This window comes from Nicotiana attenuata, chromosome 7 (assembly GCF_001879085.1).
Source record: "Nicotiana attenuata strain UT chromosome 7, NIATTr2, whole genome shotgun sequence".
NCBI classification, from domain to species: domain Eukaryota; kingdom Viridiplantae; phylum Streptophyta; class Magnoliopsida; order Solanales; family Solanaceae; genus Nicotiana; species Nicotiana attenuata.
Genome location: NC_031995.1, coordinates 5,865,172 through 5,891,321, shown reverse-complemented (window position 1 = coordinate 5,891,321; position 26,150 = coordinate 5,865,172). Strand labels below are relative to the sequence as shown.

At 37.8% G+C, this 26,150-nt stretch overlaps 1 protein-coding gene and 1 pseudogene across 3 annotated transcripts; one reads left to right on the top strand and one right to left on the bottom strand.

Moving 5' to 3' along the window:
• LOC109228605 lies at positions 1,336–8,343 on the top strand. 3 transcript variants are annotated; one of them, XM_019393752.1, is made up of 7 exons: positions 1,336–1,500; positions 1,884–2,456; positions 2,555–2,612; positions 2,737–4,329; positions 6,828–6,950; positions 7,117–7,257; positions 7,978–8,343. In XM_019393752.1, the coding sequence occupies exons 2-7, from the start codon at positions 2,443–2,445 to the stop codon at positions 8,116–8,118; spliced, it is 2,070 nt and encodes a 689-aa protein (XP_019249297.1). In that variant the 5' UTR covers positions 1,336–1,500; positions 1,884–2,442; the 3' UTR covers positions 8,119–8,343. The 3 variants fall into 3 exon arrangements, with proteins under 3 accessions (XP_019249297.1, XP_019249298.1, XP_019249299.1); XM_019393753.1 differs by lacking the exon at positions 1,884–2,456; XM_019393754.1 differs by lacking the exons at positions 1,884–2,456; positions 2,555–2,612.
• LOC109229806 lies at positions 15,743–18,873 on the bottom strand (annotated as a pseudogene).

Here is a 26,150-nt window from a genome sequence, read left to right as displayed (position 1 = left end):
GAATATGACTTGTTAGTAAGTACGAAAAACCCTTTCAACTATATTTTCGCCGATTATTACTTACTAATGTTGTCGACTCCTTTATGTTACTAAACAATTTCAAAACATAAATATAGTCTAAGCTCACGATCATTAATTCATTGTCATAAAAGATAATCTCAGTTTTGAATTTGTCCAAAATTTGGAATGGTTCAAGAATCAAGGTGTTGTATCCAACAACTTTGATAAATTTTATAGCCATAGATCCTGCTGTCTTCAAAAGTGAAAAGAAGAATTTTTTTTTCCATAATCCATGCTTACAATGTTTGGGCACATTATTCAAATATATGCAATAATATTTACAAATTATATTAGGGTAAGGTTGTGTATACTTTATTCTTTTCCGACTTCACTCGCAGTGTCGGAGGCATAATTTCCGCTAAGGTGGTTCAAAAAAAATAAGTTAGAAAAATTAAATCAAACCAGTGACCTTACAAAGTTTCTGAACCACCTTGACCACTAAGCTATGCTTTTCGACTATGTCAAGGGAATTCAAAATATAATGTATTAAAGTGCAAAACAGATTTTGCCTTATAAATACAATGTATTTTTTCGGCAAGGGGGGTTCGGGTGAATCCCCTTTCGCCCTCTAAATCCACAATATCCACTTATGGGATCAATCTGGTATGTTGTTGTTGTTAGATTCACAATTTGGTCGATTATTTAAATTTTAACTTAAAATAGAGAATTTAAAATTTAAAAAATTAGTGTGAGAAATATTTCAAGTTGAATAATAAATTTCATTCATAAAACTTCAACTATTTTTTCCCCCAATGAAATGCATGTCCAACTATAACTTCAAATTCCAAATGAGTCTTAACTATTTGATCTTAAAATTTGGCATCTCTATCTAAACGAATGAGATTTGAAATGAAATTAAAATTATTTAAGTTATATTCATTGATAATATAAATATTATTTTATATTTTAAGTAAATCTTAAAGATGATAATAAATTATTTATTATTTTTACTAATGTACCTAAATGCTTATTATTAAAAATTGATCTTTAATTATATTTAGAAATTATCTAATTATGAAAATATTTTTTACCTCATTAAATAAACTTCAATTCAAATTTTAAAAACTAGAAATCCAAAAAAAAAAAAAGAAGAGAAAAAGAACTTCAAAAGTCCAAACATCCAACGGTAAATTGAACCTCATTCTTCCTTCTCCTCGACGTCAGCTAGAAAAAACAAAAACAAAAAATAAAGTCAGAACCAAATAAAAGTCGTCTTTTCTCAAAATTTCCTGTCTCTTATTACTAATAAAAAGCTGTTTTTTATTTTTCTTTCTAAAATTCATTCCAAACAGAGGAAAATATACTACTACTAATAAGAAATAAAATAAAAACCAACCCCGTGTGTATTTTACTTTTTCGATTTCCCTCTTCGTTCCAGCAATTTCTCTCTAAATTTCCATGACTTTGCCATCTTAGGGTTTTGCCCTTTCCTCATCAAAGGTAACGTTCTCCCTAATTACTATTATATGTTGTCTCTTATAAAAGCCATTTTGGATTAATAACCATTAATTGTGGAATTGGGTAATCTTTGTTTCGTTGAATTAATCAGCTTTTTAGTTTTTATATGCTAATTCGAACTTGGGTTTTTCAATTCTTGGATTTTTTTTAATGTCTGGGTACCTTTTTTATTTTACATTTGATGTAGGCTTTTGTATTTAGTGAAGAAATTGGATATTCTATGGACCCTTTGGGCTGCATGATATATATTTCTGCTTAGTTGTTAAAGTAGTGATTTTAGTGAGTTTATTTGTTGGACATGTAATTGCTTCAACTCGGTTGCTGTTCAAACTTTTAATTTTCGTGTTTTCTGCTGCAAAAAACAGCATACACCAATTAAGTTAGGCCCTGCTTCTTGATGTTGTGAAATTTTTTTTTATGCGGGCCAACTTGCATGCACCTCGGCTATTTCCACGGGATACCTGCTACCTCCCACCAGCAACATGGACAGTTAAGGCTTGGATAGATCTCCCACCAGCAACATGGACAGTTAAGGCTTGGATAGATGGGAAGGGATCATCTAATATATTTGACTCAATTGGGATTTGAACCTGAGACTACCTCTAGGCCACACCCTTAGGTGCGATGATGTGGAATGTACCTAACAAATATGATTTTTGATGACAGTTTCCGATATTTGATTGAATATAAGCTGGGGGAAATATGGTGAAAACTAGGTTATTTTTATTATAGATACGCTACTGAATCCCCTTGAGATGGAGAAATATTTCTTGTGGAGTGGCGAAAGGGGGTTCAAAAATTTTGGTTGTTGGTTCAAATCGCACGAGTGACATTTTTGAATCCTCTGGTACAAAATCCTGGTTTTTCTATCGGGTGGAGTGGGACATGGAATGTGGTGTTTGGGGATAATCAGAAGTGGAAATAATGTTTAGATGCTGGTAAGAGCTAGTAATATGGGAATCACTTGTAGCTTTTAGGTTCAAATTCCAGCTGCAGCATCCTGTTTATCTGATACATGTGCTGTGGGCTATGGCAGGCTGCCCCGCGGATTAGTTGAGCTGCACACAAGTTGGTCCGATCACAACTCTCACCAGGTTTGTTTACTGCTCTTTGAGTTCATACTTGTTTGTCACACGAGCTCCTTCTTGCTCGTCCTTTTGTTGTGATCATATGACCTCAATGAGTTATTTTTAAATTGTTTTTTTGTCCGTTTTGCAGAGACAAATGAGTGGGGTGTCTCTAGGTGAGTCTCATGGCAGACCCATTACCGGGAGGACGTTGAGGAGGTGCAATGATCGTGCAGGAACTGATCATGTTGTTCTGATTGATGTCGATAGTGATACTTTTAGTAATGTTATTTTTATTGATGTGCCTGAATCCACACCCAAAAAGTTTCGACGTAAGACTTCAGCAAAGAAAGACAAAAGAAGATCTCCGTTGAGGAACATAATCTTCATCGACGATGACGAAAGCAGTGAGGATGAATATCCTGAATTTGGTGTAGAAAATGACCGCCACTTCTTTCATGACCCTTCCCCTAGCATGAGACCTTGCTCAACCTCGAAAAGTGCTAAAGAACCTCTAAATGAAATTGGTGATGATTGTCAGTTTGTTCGAGAAAACATACCTCCAGTGAAGTTATCAAAATGCAAAAGAACTTACTCCGGAAAAGCTCCTGTCCGAAATCGCTATGGTTTGACATCTGATTCAGAGAGTAGTTCATCTGAAAATGATGAGTTCATGGAGGATTATTCTGGACAGCTTCGAGAGCAGTGGCAGAAAGCTTCGTTAAAGAGGAAAAAGTGTAGCAGTGGTCAATCTGGTGTTAGGGATATCAATAGTGCATCTGGTGTTGGAATTCAACCTGACCCTGGCGAGAGTGAAGAGCATACGTCTTGTTCTGGTTACTCTAAATCCTCTACTGACAAAGAAGATCTATCTCCTAACTCAACACACGAATCACATCGTACTTCTGGTATGGCTGATGTCCATGACGATGGTGATCCACGAAAGGAGAACTTTGAAGAGGGTTATCCGAGTATGCCCCCTGAATATCAGCAGAATCCTTTTGAAAAGAAGCACCTGGAGCAAGGCAAAGAAGGGAGTATTCCAACTCCAGGACCTTGTTTGGAAAAACTTGTCTCATGTGGTGACAGAAACTTCTCTTGTAGACAATATAGGGTAGCAGAGGAGGAACCTTTTCTTGGAAAGCATCAGCGTGCTGTTGAAACTGAAAATGGTAGGAGACAATATGTTTTTGCTGATAATGGTAAAAAGTGTCAGGAGGCGGATAAAAACTATAATTTTCATTTCTCAAAAGAATTAAGACATGAAACCAGTAGGTTCAATGAGAAGGAGGATTTATTTTCTGGAGGATTTCCAAGGACTACCCGATCATCTGTTGTATACTATCCAGAACGCAACTATTCTAATGGCAGCAGAGTTAATCCTAGAGAGTCTTCTATTTGCACGAGAGCTTCATCATGCTCAGGAATCAGCGGCAAAAAATGTGTCGATCAGGAAAATGGGAAATGGATTCCTGATAGGACATCAGAATTAAATGCACACAATAATGAAACACAACCTAGTAACAGAGGTTCCTTGCTGGAGGAGGGTCTTTCTGAATCTGTATCTACGAGCCAACACAAGGATGAAAAGCATGATGATGTGAATGTCCAAGATGGTGAGAATGTGAAAGGTCGTGTTGAGAACTGTATTACCACTGAAAGAGAAAGGATGAAGGAGACTTCCGAATACAAAAAGGCACTGGAGGAAGAACTTGCGTCCAGGCAAAGAGCGTTAGCAATTCAGGTCTGTCATGTTTACTGCCTCCTGCTAACTTTTTTAGAGATGTGGTTTTCTGTTATGCATTCGGTGTTCGTTATTCTGTAACCTGTTGATCTTTTAACTGCTGCATTCTTATGAAAGTTTATCAGGGTATTTGTGGAATCGAGTTCTGCTCCCATAATTTTGATCTCATGAATGCCATAATTGATCAAATGTTCTCTACGTTTGATCTTAATGTGCTTCTTTGTAGCCTATTTGCTCCATGCGCGTGAATGAAAATATTACAGCCAAGTTGTATAGAGTAAGAGTATGTAAGAGCCTAAGAGGTTAACTGCCGGTATTGTGTTTGTAATAGTTAGAAACTTGAAGTAGTCAGTTGATGTAGAAATATATACATGCCGCGGAGTGTGTGAAAATTCCCCCTTTATATTCATCACAAACAATATATTTTTTTCTCGAGAAAAAGGCAAACAATAACTAGTTGAACAAAAGAACAGATACACTAAATTGAAATATATGAAGTACAATCATGTCAATCAAGTTCAAAAACCTTTTCAAATTTCTTGATTTAGAAAAGATGTAGCTTTATGTTTTTTGGTGCTAGTTTTCTCTTATTAAAATTTTAATCTCTTATTCCTAGTCACTAACAATTAATACTTTTTTTTACAATTAGTGTATCCTTTTGCTAGCTATATCTTTTGTTTAGTATTGCCCACTTAAAGATAGAGTTGATGGTCATTGAGACGCATGCCTTAGTACCTTAGTGCCTACACTTAAGCGTCGCTTTATGTTTTTTGGTGCTAGTTTTCTCTTATTAAAATTTTAATCTCTTATTCTTAGTCACTAATAATTAATACTTTTTTTTTTTTACAATTAGTGTATCCTTTTGCTAGCTATATCTTTTGTTTAGTATTTCCCTCTTAAAGATAGAGTTGATGGGCATCGAGATGCATGCCTTAGTACCTTAGTGCCAACACTTAACCCTTACCTAAGTAAGGTGAAGCGCACAACCTGGAATTAACTGAGTTTAAGGGCTTAAGTGTGCTAAAATGAGCCTTTGACAACACTAACCAATCCAATACTGTACGCTCTGCACACTACGTTGGGACTTTAAAGTACAGACATGTCTTTTTGTTCCACATATGGTTTGCTTAGTTGTGTATGCCATATTGAAGAAGTATTGACGGGGTAGTCTGTCTGACTTCTTTAACAAATGTTACTTAGCAAAATGGAGATATATACTGCTTTCTGTTATGCTGCTCACACACTTTTGATGCAATTGCTTCAGTAATGGACACTGCTTTTCTGATGAATCTTTTCTGGTCCAATTCTCACTTAAAATGGGTTTAGAATCATTTTTATGCTTTTAGTCTATCTTTTACTGCACCAAAGCCTTTTTGAGATGCCAATATTGAATCTGATACGACATAAGAAGTAACACCACATAAATGTGTTGTAGGTCTACCAATACCTTATGCCCAAACTAATACCAATCACCAGGAGCCACTTACCAACACCCTATGCCCAAACCTCACTAACTTCCCCTTGACTTGCCACTTACCTGCTCTACAACACACAACCTGCACACTATCAGTCTCCACCGCACACAGCCCTCCACCCCGTCAACCGCGGTAACCAGAAAACGCACACTACTATTGATACTTTTAAGATCGAAAAATATTTGCAGCACATTAGACGGAAAGATCAAGGAAAAGCATTAGTGTTCTGGCTGTAATATCAAGCCAAAATGCTGGGTGAAGATCAAAGAAAAGAAAAACGTATTTATATTCTGCTTCATACTGTCAGTGACAGGGGGGTGGCGGTGGGGGGTAGAGTTTGATTCCTCTTCTTAAGGTCAACAAAACCTTCTATTTTGCCTTCCCTCGCCAATTTCTTTGCCTTGGGGAATTGGTCTAGTCAAACTAAGCGTTTCTTTTTCAAAGGATAGTCTTGATGCCGTCATAGCCGGGGTTTGAGTATGCAGCCAGAAGGCAACAGTTTCCAGCAGTCCCCCTTCTCAGCCTTTCATGCTCATACAGTTACCCCTCAATCCCAAACAAGTTGGTGTTCTGGTATATGAATCCTTACTACTATGTTATTCTATATAAACTCATTACAGGCCAGTATTATACAAAATAATAAAATAAAATAAAATAAAATAAATAATAGAGTTCTTTATATGATAACCCATTCTGGTTATTTATATAAAAAATATTTTGGATATAGAAGTGAAACATCATGTGGGTCGTGTGATAATGAGTTATTTTCATGTCATGTAGCCGTTCTTGTCTTTCTTGATGTAAAAATATCAGGTGATCCTTGCAGTATGATTTTTGGTTTGTAATTGGCGAGATTGTGCTGTCTGATGGTGTTCTAAACCATAAACTTTGATTAAGATTGAAGTTATAGAATTTCTGATAAAAAAGTGAAACCACAGAGAAAAGCAAAATTATCCAAAAGACAATAAGACTTGTATATGTATGCAGATGTATTGTTATCTGATGTGTTTTTTATCTATTCAGGCAGAAGAAGCCAAAAAGTTGAAGCTGTTGCTGAAAAGAAAGAAAGCTGAAAGTATGCGTCTATTAGAAATGGAGAAGAGACAAAAGCAGCGTGTGGAGGAAATGAGAGAAACTCAAAAGAAGGTATCACAACTTGGCCTCTGCTGTCTATTGCATGGTGTTGCACAGTCTTTATTTTATAGTTGTTTATGTCTCTCCTTCACGCAACTTGTGCTGACTCAGTGTTGTTTTGTGACTATGGCATATTTGGATTTTCCTAGTGTGTAATCCTTCTGATGAATTTTGTTAGGACGTAGAGAATATGAACTTGAAGGAGCTGGTACGAGCCGAAGTTCGAAAGGAGCTTAGGAAGCTCGAAATGACATGCCAAGATATGGCTTCGGTGCTGCGCGGATTGGGAATCACTGTTGGTGGTGGCACTAGTCATGAGGTTTGTTACACTCATTCTGTTACAGAGAACATATTTTACCAGAAAACATATTTTACCAGAAAAATTGGCATTCTTATTTTGCTATTGTCCTGATTTGCGGTTGGTGAGCTTTCTTGTTCTTAGCAATCATATGATCTTTTCGGTTGAAACAAAAATGAAAGTCCGTCTCGAATCTGCTTCTGCAGACTAGCAACTTAGAAAGTCTGACTGGATCAAGTTATGCAGATAACTGAGTTAGCTAGCATGATGCAAAGTTCTCTTTTCGGTAACCGTAAAATAATGCAGATTAGTATGTAAGTCGATGCACTTCTCTGCAGTTATATTGAATCAGTATGTGTATTCAGGCTTGCTAGTCCAAATTTTATATATGTGCATCAGATCAGCTGTTATTCCTTTCCACAGTGTTGGTTTTGCATTCTGATCTATCTACCCATTTTATCTTTCTCCCTATATCGCGTTGGCTGTTGTAAATTTAGACTTGCCTCTCCACTCCGTGCTCATATTCAACGTGTTGCTTATTTAGGATTAACTAGCCCTTGTAAAATGGTGGTTTCTCATTTCTTGTGTTTTTACCTGTGGTTTTGAGGGTTGTATTTGTATTCGTGTTACAATCTACTTCTTGTGGCCGTTTCTTTCTTCTATTTTGGTTTCTGAAGTGTTGCTATGTTAGTCCCGGTAATAAAATGAGAGAGATCACTTAGGACAAATGCTTGTTTTCAGGTGCGTGTTGCTTATAAGAAAGCGTTGCTGACGTTTCACCCAGATCGAGCTTCAAGATCTGATATACGACAACAAGTTGAAGCTGAGGAGAAATTTAAGCTTATTTCTCGAATGAAAGACAAGTATTTACCTACTTTATAGCAGTGAACATAGGAGATAAAAGTAGTATATTCCCAGTCAAAAGATTTATTTTTAGGATGGAAGTTTTGTGAATAGGCCTTCAATGCTTTAAATTTTTTCTCACCTTGTGGAAAGCTTCACTCAACTGCAGAAAGGTTTTCTCATTTCCAGGTATAGTTTTGTCATTTCTTTATTGTCTTTGTTAATGTAATTGTCCTTTTTCAGGGTTGAGGTGGCTTTCAGGAATTGCTTTACAAAAGGCTATAAAATTAAAGAATCTCTTATTGTTCACTGAATATGTGATGGAGTAACTATAACACTACTCCATAAGCAATGAGCTGCAATGCACAGGCTGATTAAAAATATTACCAGGATATTAAAAATATCACTAATTTGGAATGGAGGGAGTAATAAAGACAAAAAAATTTTAACATGAAAAATCCTTCGAAGAAACACCACGATGCAAGGAACAAAATAATATCACTATTATGAGGGAGTAAAACACTCAAAAATCATTATGCATCTAAAAGAAACAACCATCTTTTAAATATACACTCACAATTTTTGTTTTTTCCCCACACAAATGATATATTTTCTTCTTATACTGCTTGTTATGCTTCTCTTGCTTCTGTATCATGGAAATAAAGGAGCTGTCAAAATTTAATTTTCCGTGATTTTTTTTTCCTAATAATTATCTGAAAACATCAAAGTCTGATCAATTAACTTATACTACGTCGTAAATGCAAGAGAAACAGAAAAGTTAATAGTTCTTTATATGAATGGTGAAAAGCAAACTATTCAACTTCATCCTTGATTGGCATTGAATGATGCAGTCCAGGGAATTCCTTATTCATTGCACAAACTTTTCTTGAATTTTATTACTGAATGGAAGAGAAAGTATATAGGATTCCAAGCAAATAAATTTGAATTAGGAGCAGGAACTTGATCAACTAATTGAAATGCAATGCAGTAAGTTTAAAGTAACAATCACCACAAACATTTTACTTAAACTAACAGTATAATACAGTAATGATGAGGACACATTTTTTTTTTTTACAAGAAGTTTTTTTCTTATTTTTTTTAAATTTATTAAACAGTCACCATTGACCATTGATGTGCAAAAAGTTACATATTGAGTTTGGCATCCCAAACTTTGTACATGATCATTGAGATGTGACCATCACTCTATATCCTAACTAAAGGATAGCAAAAACAAAGTTAGCTCAAGGAGGATCATAGATGATGTTAGATGGTTTTGTGTGCTTTATTCTGAAGGTAGGTAAGCTCCATTTGTCCATATTTACTGGTCCCCTTATATGGCTAGGAAGATCAGAGAAAAGGTTGAAGATCTTGTTCCCTTCAATTCTGTGACTCAGAGTTGCTAAACTGTCGGCAGGTCTATTAGCTTCTTTGAAGCAGTGATCGATGTTGAAGTTGTGATCTTCAATCATTTTCTGGATCTCTTTTACTTGGTTGCTGATATTCCATGGAGGTTTCCACTCCCTTTTGGCACATTTGACCATTAGGAGTGAGTTAGACTCTCTTATGGCCCTCTCCAGACCTCTGTCGGCGCACCATTTCAAACCAAAGAGTAGTGCTTTAGCTTCTGCGTAATTACTGGTGCCTGCTCCTAAAGAGATGGAGTAGGCAGTTATGAAATTTCCTTCTTGGTCTTTAATAATACCTCCCCCTCCACATTGCCCATTAGAGCAACTTCCATCACTGTTCAGCGTGACTAATTAAGCAGGTGGTCTGCTCCGTTTTACTGGGAAGCTGCTAGTCTGTTGAATGTGTGCGTCACAGGCTATGTATATGCTGCTTACGAACTCTGCTAAAATGTTTCTTGATTATCTGCAAAAGAAAAATAGTGATATTAGAGCTGGTTCTATATATTGAGGGTCTACTCCCTTCAAACTTGTTGCAGCATCTTGATTTCCAGAGTTCCCAACAAATGATAAGTGGGAGATTCTTGGTGATGAATCTCGCGATTGGATTGGACGATTTGTGGTTCCACCAACTCAAAAGAGTCATGTTCTGGTTGTTGAAATTCCAACCAATACCTAAAGGGCCCGCAAATTTCCTCCAAATTTTCCTAGCAAGATCACCTTGACAGGATAGGCGATTAATGTCCTCAAGCTCAGTTCGGTTGATGGCAGGGTTACAGCAATAACATTGGGGGTTTAGGTTAACTCCAAACCTACCCAATCTCTTGTCAGTGTAGAGTTTATTACCAATTACTCTCCATAAGAGAAAAGACATCTTGAATGGTATGTCCTTTGTCCATAAGTTGCTATAGAAAGGGTTATGGTCGTTCCTTTGCCTAATAGAATTCCAGGTCGAGTTGATGGTAAATTTTCCTGAGTTGGAAAGGCTCCAGTTAGCTTTATCATAGCAATTGATCTCTAATTCAGTGCCCAAGGATAAGAGATGAGATTTGGTGTCTTCATTTGGTTGAATGGTGAGCATGTTCCAATTCCAAGTGTTGTGCTGAAGAATTTCATTCAGCTTAATGTTTGGCAGGGGGACCGCTGAGGGAGTAATCTTTTATAGAGGTCCCAATTGGCACCAGTTGTCAAACAAAAAAGGAGACATCTCCTTTTCCTATATTCCAAACAATATTGAGCTCCATTTCTTCTTTGATGTCACAAATGACTTTCCAGTTTTGCGAGTTCCCCTTATTCCAGTTAATAGTAATAGGGTGCTTCAAATAACAGTATTTAGCAATCACGAAGGACCCCAGAGAGAGTTTGTTGTTCTAATGTTCCACCACTGTTTAGCTCTAAAAGCTTTACAGGTATCACCGAGCCTCCTAAAATTAGCACCACCTTCACAATAAGGGCAGCACAAGTTTTTTCATGCAGTGTAGTGATACTTTCCTCCAATATCTTTCCGTGACTAGAAGAATCTGGCTACAAATTTCTCTATGAGCTCTAGGGTTCCTTTTGGTGGATTCACTGCAGCCAGTAGATGTATAGGGAGAGCCATAAGAACATGTCTGATGAAGATGGCTCTTCCCCCAATGGAGAGGAGTTTGGTATGCCATCCTCTGATTCTACCGATGACTTTGTTCACAATATCGGAATAAAATTCAATCTTCTTTCTCCCTGTTGTGAGAGGGCATTCCAGATATTTGATTGGGAACTTTTGATGTTTCATGCTAGTGATAGCCTTCATTCTGTTGATAGTGACCAAATTGGTCTTGGTGCTCATTGCAAAACAACTCTTGTTCTTATTGATAAGTTGCCCAGAGATCTTCTCATAATCAGTTAAGGTACTCAATACCAATCTCATGGACCTCTTGTTTCTATTATAGAATAGAATGGTGTCATCTGCAAAAGAAAGATGGTTAACTTTAGGACAATTAATATTGATATAAAAACTTTTGTAACCCACTATATTATGAAGAGTTTTCATCATTTGAGAAAGAATTTCAGCACTTAAAATAAAGAGAGAAGGGGAGAGAGGGTCTCCCTGCCTTAAGCCCCTCTTAGATTGGAAGAAACCATTTCTTCTTCCATTAACCAGCACAGAATACCAATTATTGGAGATGTACTTGTGAATAATCTCAATCCACTGCTCACTGAAGCCCATCTTCTTTAAAAATATTTCAAGGAAGATCCACGAGACTCTGTCATATGCTTTGGTCATATCAAGTTTCAGAACATTATAGCCTCCCCTATTTGGTTTGTTGATGTCACTGATGATCTCCTGTGCAAAGAGTATGTTTTCTGAGATTGATCTCCCTTAATGAAGCCAGATTGATTCCTAGAGATGAACCTGGATAATATACTGGAGAGCCTGGCGTTGAGGATTTTAGAAATGATTTTGGAAGAGACATTACAAAGGCCAATTGGCTTTGAGGTCTGAGAAACTTTGGGGATGATCAACTTTAGGAATCATGACAATACAAGTGTGAGTGTAGAATTTGGTAAGTGTTGAGCCTTCGAATACAACTTTCACAGCATTATTCACATCCTCAGATATAATGTCCCAACACATGTGGTAATCCCACCAAGGCCATCAGGCCCTGGGGAGATTTGGCATCAATGGATAACGCAGTGTCAGTAACTTCTTGGAGAGTAGGGATGGAACTGATTCTAGTGTTATCATCATCAGTAATACATCTTTCAATACAATCTAGTGCTCTAAAATCATTGTTGCTGGAGTCTTCGGAAAAAAAGGTTCTTGTAAAAGTTCACGGCTCCCTCAACAATAGACTCATAATCTTCAAGCCAATTTACCTTCTCCATCTTGAATCCTTCTAATTGTCAACTTTGTTCTTTTCTCTTTGATAGTCGCATGGAAGTAGGCAGTGTTGCCATCACCCTCATTGAACCATTTAACTCTAGCTTTTTGGCTCAAAATAGAGTCATGAATCTTTAGGTATCTTATAAACTTTGTTTTACTCTTAGAAAGTTTACTTCTATTCTCTGGAGTATTATTGGTCATGCAGAGCTCTTCTAGTTCTCTGATGAGGTTTTCCAATCTTTTAGGTTCCTCAAAGATATCTCCAAAGGTTGCCCTGGACCATGTAGTAAGTGCCTTAATAGTGTTCTTGATCTTCTGATGCAATGTATAAGGGATTGCCTTGGATGTAAATACTCCAACTGTTCTGCACTGTCTATATGTAATCAGGATGTTCAGTCCAGAAGTTGAGAAACTTGAAGTATCTGGTTCCTTGTGTATCTTCATGATGTTGCTTTACTAGAAATGGAGCATGATCTGAGCATAATCTGGATAGATGTGTGACAGCTGTGCTATTGAGAATATCAAACCAATCAGAATTGTATACCAATATATAGAGTCTTTTCCATATAGTGAGGGGCGGATCCCTGTTATCACACCAAGTAACTTTAGTACCAGTAAAACCATCATCTTGTAATCCACACTCGTTGAGACATTCTATGAAGTCCAGGCTTTCCTCTAGTCTATGAGGTCTGCCACCCAGTTTCTCTTCTCTATTAGTAATCACATTAAAGTCACCAATGACCCCCCATGGTTCTTGGATGGTAGTAGCTAAGTTCCTTAAATCTGACCATAGCTCCCTTCTCAATTCTTCAAAGCATTTAGCATAAACAATCGTTAAAAGGAAGGAGGGGCAATTATTGTGGTCAGCCTTAATGTGAACATGCTGCTCTTTGTCTTGAAGGATAGTAATGTTGATGTCGTTATTCCAGAAAAGCCATACCTTGTTAGAGCAATTAAAGAAGGCATGTTGCATTCCTAGCTTTCTTTTGAATTTCTCAATCTTGCCACTATCCACCATAGGTTCTTGCAGGCAGATGAGAGGAAGTTGATATTGGAGTTTTAAAGTTTGGAGTCTCTCAAGAGATCGTTTGGACCCTATACCTCTAATATTCCACGATATTGAATTAATCATGGGAAGTATTAGGGGGGGGGGGGGGGGGGGGGGCTTTGATCTGACTCTGAGGAGTCAATAGACTTGTTTGATCTGACTCTGAGGAGTCAATAGACTCGTCTTTGAAAAATTGGACTCCCTCCAATGTTGTGTTAATTCCTTGGGGACAAGTTGTTGATATTGGAGACATTAGTCTGCTCCTTGTCTCGCAAGAAGAGTGACTCCTCAGAGTAGGATTTTCTGATATCCCCCCGATCACTTCATCATCTGATAGAGATTTTTCAATTTCCTCTTCAATACATTCCATAAACATTTCCTGGTTAAGCTTGTCACTAGATACCATATCCAACTCTTGCACTTGGCCCACTAGAACATTAAAAAGCTCTTCTATAGAGTCTGGGGTTTCAGCCTCAGGATTTTGGATGTTCGTTTCCCTCTTGCTCCTTCAGTATATCCAGATCCTGGGTCTTGCTGGTCAGACTGGACATCTTCTCATTGATGTAAGAGATGGTCTGCATTAGAGGGAAGTTTATGGGGGTCCATTGGGGTACAGTCTTGGGTACTTGATCCCCCCCTTAGTAGTAACCCCTTTAGTGATACTAACTTTGTCTTTGAATCTCTGTTTCTTGGAAGGCATCCTTTTGCTATTGTTGGCATCATGACTGTTCGAGGAATCCTTGTTGCTTTGTGCTTGTTGATTAGTGTTCTCCATATGGGTTGAGGTTTCATTTCTATTCTTCCTGACTCTAAGGTTATGGTGGCGCATTTCGTTCTTGTTCTGCTTTCTTTCCTTTGTTTTGTTGTCGTGTTCTCTGTCCCATACGTAGTTCATGCCAAAGATAAAGTTAGATTCTTCCTCAGCTTTACCTTGCACAATGTTCTCCTTATCTGTGCTAGTCTTCATCGTTTGCTTCATTGTTTCCTGCTCAGCTAGTTGATTGAACATATTGCTATTAAGCTGGAAGCTGTTGCCTTGACTTATGACTTGATTCTCCTCACTGGTCTGTGGGTTCTTTGGAGAAGAACTCTCGTTGATGTTGTTTTTGCCTTTTCCTTTTCTTTTATCCACTTCTTGCTATCCTTCCTCCAAGGTAGATGTGGAAGCTTGGTGCCTTATTTGTCGCTCATATTTGTATCGACTTCCATTTGTTGTGTTCCATGCTTTGCACTGACAGTGCTAGAAGTGGCCATAATGGAACTATATATGTTGCCTTTGTTGATCTGGTTGCTGTTTCTCTCAGCTTGCTGGTTCCTCATTTCTTCTTCTGCTAGCTCCTTATTTTTGGTATCCACATGATCAGTTTTGGGGGCACTTTGACTGACCTCCTTTTTGTGACCTTGGATTCTACAATGAGAGCAAAAGAGGGGCACTGTTTCGTATTCAATTTTTTGATTAAGCGTCTCCAAGATACCTTCTAGATTCTGAATGGCCACTTGAACTTCCGTGATCAGAGGTTTCAATAAATCTATCTCAATTCTCATTTTTGCTGTAGTTGGTATGGTTTTGTCTAAGTGGCTTTATCCATGACAATTGGTGTTCTAATAGGACCAACAATCCTACAGAGGGCTGCCCACTCGTAGTAATGCCATGGAGGATCTGGTAGATTGATCCACACCGGTACTAGAGACGTAGCCTTGTTTGGTTTGAAATTAGCGGTCCACCTCTGTATCTTCATGGAATGATCTTCACCAAGTTGTATAAAGGTATATGAAGCTATTAAATTGTATTTTTCTTCATTCTCAACATCAATGAAGATATGTTTAGCATCTTTGGCCCCAAATTTCACATGCCCTTTCGTAGACACGATTCTCACGAAATCTGCCCTAATTTTGTCAATTTGGGGGCGATCTCGATCGAAGTTACCTATTCCATTTGCAAGTCTCATCTAGTAGATCATGTTCTTCCTTTGTGAATGAGACTACTGGTTCCCCGTTGATGATTCCATGCTTTCTGGGTTGAGATTTTTCCCCAAATTCATGGCTTGAGTGTTAACATTGTGGTTTCTTTGGGAATTTGTGGTAAGGGGTGAAAAATTCGTAACATCTGGTGGATTTGGGCGCTTGTGTGAGCTCGTTCCTGGCGGAGGAACGTAGAAACTGATGACTGAGTCAGAGGGAGATAGCCGTTTTTGGCTAGATGCTACCGTTATCGAAGAGAGAGAATGGGGAGGAGAGAGAAGAGAGAAGAGAGAGAATTTTTTCTTTTGCTGTGTTAATGACGAGAACACATATTAAAACGTACTTCAATTACTGGAAATCTAGTATTAAGTGTGATAACTAACAATTTTACAGTGGATGACGCATAATCTTGATTCCCTGTATAGGATGGAGGGAGAGAATAATAGTGGGAAAGTGACTGTAATTTGGTGAAAGAGTGAATTTATAATGTTGCAAGATCATAAAGAGTGCTATCTTGACTTGCGTAATTGCAAAACTCGAGCTAGGACATTTTCGAAGACCAAAACTGAAAGGTAGAAACGCTATCAACGGGTTCTTTGTTGCTTTAGCAACTCCTTCAGCAAATCTCTTTGGTTTAAAAAGGCGAGCGTCTTCGCCCCATATTTCATAGCTATGGTGTACTGATAAAGGAGGAATATTCAATTCAATTCCTGCTGGAAATGTAAGTTCACCGATTCTTGTTACTCTTCTGGTTATATCCGTAACTAGTGGATAAAGCCTCAGACTTTCATGTATTACCATGCCCACCTACACACAAAGAACACTGGTTATAACTTCTTGGCCATTCATATAGGGTACAATGATTATATGAATGATTGGGATCGAGCACAGGCGAATTCAGAATCTAAAATCAGTGAGTTCAACACCATACATGTTTACATTTTAAATTTTTTTCCACATAAAGCTTGAGCTGAAAGCAATAGGTTGAATTGAACTCACAAAAAAACCATCCTAGGTATGCCACTAGAGCTGAGCATGTCTTTTTCCATTTTAATTACTAGCGCTAGCCAACATATACAAAACATATACAGTGATTATGTATACGGTATGTATATCATATGTATATTATATGTATATTTATGCTTAATATACAAACATATACATTTGCGGCTATTATTTTAGAGGGGGGCCAATATAAGGTAATTAGTCCAGAAGACAATAACAGCCTAGGAATTGAGGAAAGATTGGGTAAAGAACTTCCTTTCTTGCTTTCTCTTGCTAATCAGTGTTGATTGCTAGGAGAAGAACACTCCAGCTTAGTAGATTGGTTGTTGTTTCATGTCCACCAAAATAAAAGGTTTTACATTCATTGATGACGTCGTCCACTGAAATTCTTTTTCTCATCAACATCATGGTGAGCCTTCAAAAGTGATCCAAGAAAATCACTTCCATAGTTGTCTGTTTGTCCTGCATTAACACTGTCCTCTCTTTTCTTTACCATTAACATGATTGAGTCGCGTAGTACTTCCTGTATCTTGTCTGATTCTATATCCTCAGTTGTCCTGAAAAGTTTACTTTAAAGGTGCAAACACAACGTATTTGTTAAAAGAATGATATGAAGTAGCACAACAACAACAACCACCTAGTATATTCCCACAAGTAGAGTCTGGTGAGAATAGTGTGTACGTACATAAAGAGGCTGTTTCTGATAGACTCTCGGCTCAAGAAGCTGAAAAAAGACCATAGAACAGTAACAACAAACAAAGTTCTTAAGAGTTGTTAATTTCTACTCATACCTTATTCCAGGAATCCTAGACTCTCCAGAGCTCATGACAATGAATAGAGTTAATTTGTCCAACATTTGGAATATATGCTTCCCCTCTAAGTAGCTGCTTCCGAAAGCAGTTTTAGAGATGATCTTCGCGCTCATAAGCCTGAATTGTTCATACACTTCGATCTCTTTACCTTCGTAAGATCTCCATGTTTTCAACATTGCTTCCATACTGTAATATAAGGTATTATTAGACAATTTGTTCTTCGAAACTCGATTAGTACAGTCAACCTCAATATAACAGCCTCGTTTGTTCTAATATTTTTTAGTTTCTATAGTGAAGTGCTGTTATAAAGGATATATATTATAACACTCTAATGAAAATTTGGCTTTTATAGTGAATGACTGTTATATATAGATGCTGTTATAGAGAGGTCTGACTGTACTATAACAAAATTTAGGAGATTCACCTTCGAGTTTTTCGCATGGAAAGCATAGTCAGCCACTTTCCTAAGTTTTGAACATTTTTTACTTTCTGAAAAAAGAATTCCATTCCCAAATAACTTCTTTAAAGGACCACTAATTTTAGGCTTAGCAAATGCCTCCTTGTTGGTGAGAATTTCTTTAATCAAGTCAACATCAGTTACAATCGATCAATTGTGGTTTAGAACCATTCCATATTAAAAAACTCTTTCCTGCACATAAATTAAAATATCAGTTAATTTGCATTTTGATATAAAAGGGCAGCTTGGTGCAATAAGCTCCCGCTATGCACGTAGTCCGGGAAGGGTTGGACCACTAGGGTCTATTGTACGCAACCTTACCCTGCATTTCTGCAAGAGGCTGTTTCCACGGCTCGAGCCCGTGGCCTTTTGGTCACATGACATTAGGGATGGCAATGGGACGGTGCGGGTGCGGGGCGGTGCGGGTTTGAACGTTAGCGGGGCGGGGCGGGTTTAAGATTTTGCGGTTGCGGTTGCGGGTTCAATTTTTAAATTTAAAAAAAAAATGCGGGGCGGTGCGGGTGCGGGTGCGGGTGCGGGTGGGGATTTAATTTTGCTAATGTTCAGCCTAGTTGATGCTTTGCTTTTTCCTGATTTCCTGTTTCACTTCTTTTTATCGATAATTTTTCTTTCAAATTAAATTTTTGATACTTGACTTAGTGTATTAATGTTCACACAAGTATTAAATGAATATATGTGTTGCTCCTATTTATTTATTTTAATAATAATACTACTATATTAAATGAATATATTAAAGTGGGATGAATTTTTTTATTTCTTCAAATTTGAAACAAAGATCTTTCGCATTTACGGTCTAAAATTGAAATTTGGAACCCCACGAGAATGGGATGCTAATTGTTAGAATCGTCCGAATGACTACAGTGCCACTTTTACAAAAAAATAAAATGCGGGTGCGGGGCGGGTGAGCGCGGGTGGAGTGCGGGGCGGGTGAATGCGGGTTTAAATCCTATGCGGGGCGGGGTGGGGCGGGGCGGGGCGGGTTTAAATTTCGCGGGTTCAGACAGAACCCGCCCCGCACCCGTCCCGCCCCGCACCGCCTGCCATTCCTACATGACATCAACTTTACCAGTTACGCCAAGACTCCCCTTCTTGCATTTGATATAGGTTAAAAGAAAAAAATGTTACATATACATACCATACAACTTGATTCCTGAGTATACATGAGGCTGCAATCTTGGAAATATGTCATGTGATAGCTCCATAGGAACAATGTTTGATTTCATTGCTGCAATTTTTCTGAAATTCCATTTAGGAAACTACTAAGACAATTGTTAGCATGGCTTTCTAAAACAAGACCTCTGCCTTTTGTTTTCAATATAGTTTTCGGGATATATAAGATGTTCTTTAAAAAATTTATGGCTTCCTGGAACTAAGTAAACTAGGTTTAAATAGACAGGGAAATCTAAGGAACAATAAGATACTAATAATGATAACTTTGACTCAGAGCGTGTTTGGATTGGCTTATAAAAAGTAGCTTTTAAACTAAAAGTTAAAAGCCATAAGTTGGTAATACCCAACTTTTGGGGGAGAAATTCAAAAATAGCCAGATTTACAAGTGGTCGTTCAAAAATAACCTAGTTTCAAAAGTAATCGAAATTTAGCCATTTTTCATGTAAAGATAAATCTGAACAAAAATATTGTTCAAAATCCGGAAAAATACTCCAGCATAATATACTGGAGTTTAGAGCACCGGTGCTCCAGTCTCCAATATATTATTCTGGAGCTAGCAAAGTATACCGGTCCAGCATAATATGCTAGAAGTTCATACACAAGTGCACCGAACTCCAGTATATTATGCTGGACCGGTCTCTGTTACAGCAAAATAGTGGCTATTTTTCATTGACTTGGTAAACGCTGGCTATTTTTGAATGACCAGTCCGAAAACTGGCTAGACCGTGCTATTTTTACAACTTTTGGCTTTTTGGCTTATTTTTGTACTTTTTAAGCCTAAAATTAAGTGCTTTTAAGCACTTTTTATCATTGTCAAACATCACACAAACTAAAAAAATGCTTAAAAACCAATAAACACTTAAAATAAGCCAATCCAAACACTCTCTTAATTGCCAGCAGATAAGGCTGGTGTCTAAGGCCGCCCTTGATAACAAGTTGTTCATCTGTGTCTAAGTCTGTAAAATGCTTCAAAAGTAATTAAAACTTACATATAACGTTATATCATACAAAAAAAAAAGAAGATCAATACCTTCTTAGTATTATTACTACAGTATAAACGTTCGAAGAAGTGATCTCCTATGACAAGTTACGAGAAAAGAACCCTATAAAGATCTCTATTTGTCGATCGCCTGTGTTAGATTTAGTGTTCTCTTGTAAAAAGAATTATACAAGTAAAATAACATTTGTAATGGACCATAAAACTGATTTCTAATGTTTGTCCACCTCTTTACCGACAACAGGGTAATTTGGAAAATGCTTACTCTTTATGAGTGGACGCAAACGCCATGATCATTTCAATTCACTACACAAAGAAAAAGGAATCGACGACAGACAAATTTTGTAGCTAAGCAGAAAAATCTACCACTAATCCTATTTAGTGACGGATTAGCAACAGTTTATCGAAAAATTCTATTAGCTACGAGTGATTTAACGACAAAGTTTGTAGCTAATTTCAGTTTTCCATTGCGTCCTCGTATTAGGATTCTTGTGATATTTCCAAAAAGTGGACAAATGTCCATCCATGTGGCAACTTGCATGGGAAGTTCATGTTATGTTGAGGAAGTGGCAAACCCGAAAATAAAGAAGATAAAGAACACCAAATTTTAACGTGGAAAACTCTTCAAATCGAAGTTAAAAACTACGGGATCACAAAGATCCAAAAAGCTCCACTATAACAATAAGAGGGTTACAAAAGTTCTCCAAATTGGCTACACAACAAGTGCCAAACACAGAGCAACAACTAATCATTTGATGAAAGAGTATAATCCACAAAAATGAAGCTGTTGTTCGAGGCTCGAAATCAGATACTACGAACCTCCAAATCCGATCTCCACCGTTCACCGTTCAGATCCAAGACCAAGATATTACGAACATTCAGTCAAAATTTCAGCCCGATCCAACGGTTAACGAATCGGAAAACATGATTTGAAGTTGGCTGGTCGGAATAAAAATCTACAGCAAAACAAATACTTTTCTTCTCTCTTCTCTCTTGATGAAAGCTCTCTCTAAACCACTCTTATGTGCTTACGTATTTCAAAGACTTGTATCAATGAGCATCGAATAATTCTCCAAGGTTGTCCTATTTATAGATCATGAGTGGTGCTTTCTCTTAAAGCCAAAACCCACTCAAAATAGGAATAAACCGAATCCAATTCCAAATAGGAATGGAAACCAAAAGAGAATAGGATTAGGCCATTAGGCCTTTGGCTGGACAACATGGACATGTGCCCAACAAACTCCCCCTCCAGCCAAGGGGCCAAATCTTCAAGTAGAGGAACTATTGACAGGCTTCATGCCTGCCAATTTTCTGCAAAATTCATGTTTATCTGCAGCCACCGCCTTTGTCAGCATATCCGAAGGATTTTCATCAGTGTGTATCTTCTCAACCTCAAATAATTTCTCTTCCACGGCCATTCTTATCCAATGATACTTTCTATTTATATGTTTGGTCTTAGAATGAAAAGTGGAGTGCTTGGTGAGACAGATAGCACTCTGATTATCACAAAATAAGATGTACCTTGGCTGCTCAAAACCAAGATCATTAATAAACTCCTTCATCCATAATAGTTCTTTGGCACCTTCTGTGACAGCAATATATTCGGCTTCTGTGGTGGATAGAGCTATGCACTTCTGTAGTCTAGATTGCCTAGAAATAGCTCCCCCTGCAAAAGTGATCAAATAATCGGAAGTCGATCTTGAATTATCAAGATTGCCTCCTAAATCAGAGTCTGTGTAACAAACAAATTCAGGCTTGCCATTGCCAAAGCACAACTTCAAATCTGCAGTACCTCTCAAATACCTTAATATCCATTTTACTGCATCCCAATATTCTTTTTCAGGATTGGAAAGGAATCTACTAACAGTACCAACGGCATGTGCAATATCTAGTCTAGTGCAAACCATAGCATACATCAAGCTACCAACGGCAGAAGAGTAAGGAATACGAGACATCTCCTTTTTCTCTTCATCAGTAGATGGACTCTGACTAATACTTAATTTGAAGTGTTTAGCAAGAGGAGTACTAACCACTTTTGCATCTGTCATGTTGAACCTCTTGAGTACCTTCTCAATGTATTGCTTTTGGGACATAAATAACTCCTTTCTGTCTCTATGTCGGTGGATTTGAATGCCCAAGATTTTCTTTGCTGGCCCCAAGTCCTTCATCGCAAATGATTTGCTCAACTGCTTCTTAAGGACTGCGATTCTGGATTTATTCTTGCCAACAATAAGCATGTCATCCACATAAAGCAATAAAATAATAAAATCGTCATCAGAGAACTTCTGGAAGAATACACAGTGGTCTGAAGAAGTTTTCTTGTACCCTTGTTCTTCTATGACAGATTCAAACTTCAAATACCATTGCCTTGGAGCTTGTTTCAATCCATACAAGCTCTTTTTCAATTTGCAGACATAATTTTCTTTTCCCTTAGTTACAAAACCCTCAGGTTGCTCCATATAAATCTCCTCATCTAAATCACCATGAAGAAAAGCAGTCTTGACATCCATCTGCTCAACCTCTAAATCTAGACTTGCGGCTAAGCCTAGAACCACACGAATAGAAGACATCTTCACAACAGGGGAGAAAATTTCATCAAAGTCAACTCCCTTCTTCTGGCCAAAACCTTTAACAACTAACCTCGCCTTGTATCTAGGCGCAGAGGTATGGTTATCTTGCTTTATTCTGAATATCCATTTGTTAGATAAAGCTCTCTTACCTTTTGGCAATTTCACTAACTCATATGTGCCATTCTCATGGAGTGACTTCATCTCATCTTCCATCGCTTCGATCCAATGATCTTTGTGATTATCTTGCATGGCTTCATCATAATTCTCGGGTTCTCCCATGTCAGTCAAGAGTACATACTCATCAGGAGGATAGCGCATGTATTTTTGCTTCTTTCTTGTAGATCTTCTAAGAGAGGTTTCAGGAGCATTCGAAGTAGTTACCTATGCAGGAATTGGTTGTTGATCAACCACAACTTCATTAACTGGAGCATCCATAACATCTATACCATGATGATCATTTTGATCTTGATCACTATCTCCATCATTGTCTTGGGTTCCTTCATGTGCAATAGGTGACTTAGCAATTGAAACTGGATCAATATCAACTAAGCTCTCATTACTCTGAAAATCTATCTTCTCAGCTTTGTCAATATCTTCAATAGTTTGGTCTTCAAAGAATATTGCATCACGACTTCTAATAAGTTTATTGTCAACTGGATCATAAAATGATACCCAACTCATCTTGACCATAACCGATAAAGATGCACTGCTTAGTTTTGACATCCAGTTTCGATCTCTCATCTTTAGGAATATGCACACAAGCTTTACACCCAAAAACTCTCAGGTGATCATAAGAAACATCTTTGGCAAACCAAACTCTGTCTGGGACATCACCATCCAAAGCAACAGCAGGAGACAAATTGATAACATAGGCAACAGTGTTAAGTGCTTCCGCCCAAAATGTATTTGGAAGTTTAGCCTCTGAAAGTAAGCATCTAACTCTCTCAACTAGAGTTCTATTCATCCTCTCTGCCAAACCGTTCAATTGAGGCGTCTTGGGCGGAGTTTTCTGATGACGAATTCCTTGTTCCTTGCAATAGTTATCAAAGGGACCACAATATTCACCACCATTGTCAGTGCGAATACATTTTAATTTCTTCCCCGTCTGTCTCTCAGCTAAGGCCTGAAATTCCTTAAACACGCCAAGTGCTTGATCTTTAGATTTCAAAGGATACACCCAGAGCTTACGAGAATGATCATCAATGAAGGTCACAAAGTAAAGTGCACCACCTTTTGACTTTACTTTAAAAGGACCACACAAATCAGAGTGTACTAGCTCCAATAAATCGGGCTTTCTTGAGGGAGGATGACTATGAAAGGAAACCCTTTTCTGTTTGCCAGCTAAACAATGGATACACCTTTTCAGCTTTGCTTGTTTCAATCCAGAAAGCAAACTTTTCTTAGCCAAACACGTAATCCCCCTATCGCTCATATGACTCAATCTTCTGTGCCACAATTCTGATAAAGTATCACCTTCCACCATATTTATTGAGTCATTAAGAATAGAGCCCTGTGTCACATATAAATAACCAGACTTGACTCCGCGAGCCACTACTAACGAGCCCTTAGTGAGCTTCCATTGGCCATTAAAGAGGGCATTATGGTAACCTTCATCGTCTAATCTTCCTGCGGAGATCAAATTGAAAGGAAAGTCTGGAGCATGCTTGACATCTTGAAGAACTAACGTTGAACCATTATTAGTTTTCAAACAAACTGTGCCAACACCAAACACCTTAACTTCACTGGCATTGCCCATCTTTAACACTCCAGAATCAATAGCAGTATAAGATGAGAAAAAATCTTTTCTTGGTGTGACATGTGAGGTAGCTCCAGAATCTACTATCCAGCTAGTCTCATGGGATACCAAATTGATGACGTTTTCATCATAAGCAAAAAGAAGGTCATCTCGAACAATAGCAGCAACATTGTTCTCGTTATTTTCAACTTTCTTTCCTTCTCTAGTGTCTTGATTCAACTTGCGGCAAAACCTTTTGATGTGTCCTTTCTTGCCACAGTGGTTGCATATAACATTATAGTATTTGGACCTTGACTTACTTCTACTTTTACCTCTATTCCTTGAGCCTCTTGTTCTATCTCTCCCCCGGTCTTCTGTAACCAGATATCTGCTTGTGAGGACGAACCGTGGGATTTTCTCCTTACTTCCTCGTTCAACACATCACTCTTGGCATATTCCATGGTCACCTTACCTCCAGGAGCTGAATTTGTCAAAGAAACACAAAGAGATTCCTAAGAGTCTGGCAGAGTACTAAGAAGCCAAAGTCCTTGTATCTCATCATCAAAATTAACTCCTATTCCAGATAGCTGATCAAGGACGCCCTGAAAATTATTTATGTGATCAAGGATAGGGCTGTCTTCCTTGTATTTAAAGGTCATCAATTGCTTTAGCAGAAACAATTTGTTGTTCCCGGTTTTTGAAGCATAAAGAGTCTCTAGCTTTTCCCACAATGATCTCGCATATATCTCGTTCACAATATGGTTACGAACATTATCTTCAACCCATTGCCGTATATATCCACATACTTGTTGGTGCTCAAAATCCCAATCTTCATCGGATATACTCTCGGGTTTATGAGCTGAAAAAACGGGTAGATGCATCTTCTTCACGAACAACAAGTCTTTCATCTTGCTTCTCCAAACATTATAATTTCTCTCATTTAAACATACCATCTTGCTCATATTCGCCTCCATTCCGTAACAACCCGGATAAATAACCAAGGCTCTGATACCACTGTTATGTTGAGGAAGAGGCAAACCCAAAAATAAAGAAGATAAATAACACCAAATTTTAACGTGAAAAACTCTTCAAATCGAAGTTAAAAACCACGGGATCACAAAGATCCAAAAAGCTCCACTATAACAATAATAGGGTTACAAAAGTTCTCCAAATTGGCTACACTACAAGTGCCAAACACGGAGCAACAATAGCAACAAGAGCAACAACTAATCAATTGAAGAAAGAGTATAATCCACAAAAATAAAGCTGCTGTTCGAGGCTCGAAATCAGATACTACGTACCTCCAAATCCGATCTCCACCGTTCAAATCCAAGACCAAGATGTTACGAACATTCAGTCAAAATTTCAGCCCGATCCAACAGTTAACGAACCGGAAAACGTAATTTGAAGTTGGCTGGTCGGAATAAAAATCTGCAGCAAAACAAATACTTTTCTTCTCTCTTCTCTCTTGATGAAAGCTCTCTCTAAACCACTCTTATGTGCTTAAGTCTTTCAAAGACTTATATTAATGAGCATCGAATAATTCTCCAAGGTTATCCTATTTATAGATCATGAGTGGTGCTTTCTCTTAAAGCCAAAATCTACTCAAAATAGGAATAAACCGAATCCAATTCCAAATAGGAATGGAAACCAAAAGAGAATAGGATTAGGCCATTGGGCCTTTGGCTGGACAACATGGGCATGTGCCCAACAGTTCAAAACAAGTGTCATACACTTGTCATGCTCTAAGCTTCTCAATTAGCCTATAAATAGGCCTTGAAAATAGCCATCAAGCATCAGCACATTTTACTTTGCCTCTTTCGTTCCTCTCAGCTTCCTTTTCTTTCCTTCTTAAAACATTTATAGTCTACTTTGTTTGTTGCCTCTTTTAAATAGCTGGGTTTGTAATTTAATATTTTGCGGATACTTGTATCCTCCCTAATAGAGGTAGACTTGTTTAATCCTGGAGAGACATTTCACAAAATTGAAATAGTTTCTTAGGACAGTGCCCAACGCGACTCAAGCCAA

Excerpts from the sequence above, each read along its gene's own strand:
- LOC109228605 (XM_019393752.1), top strand. Across the intron at positions 2,613-2,736 it reads CCGATCACAACTCTCACCAG|AGACAAATGAGTGGGGTGTC; the intron begins GTTTGTTTACTG and ends TCCGTTTTGCAG. Across the intron at positions 4,330-6,827 it reads AAAGAGCGTTAGCAATTCAG|GCAGAAGAAGCCAAAAAGTT; the intron begins GTCTGTCATGTT and ends TTATCTATTCAG.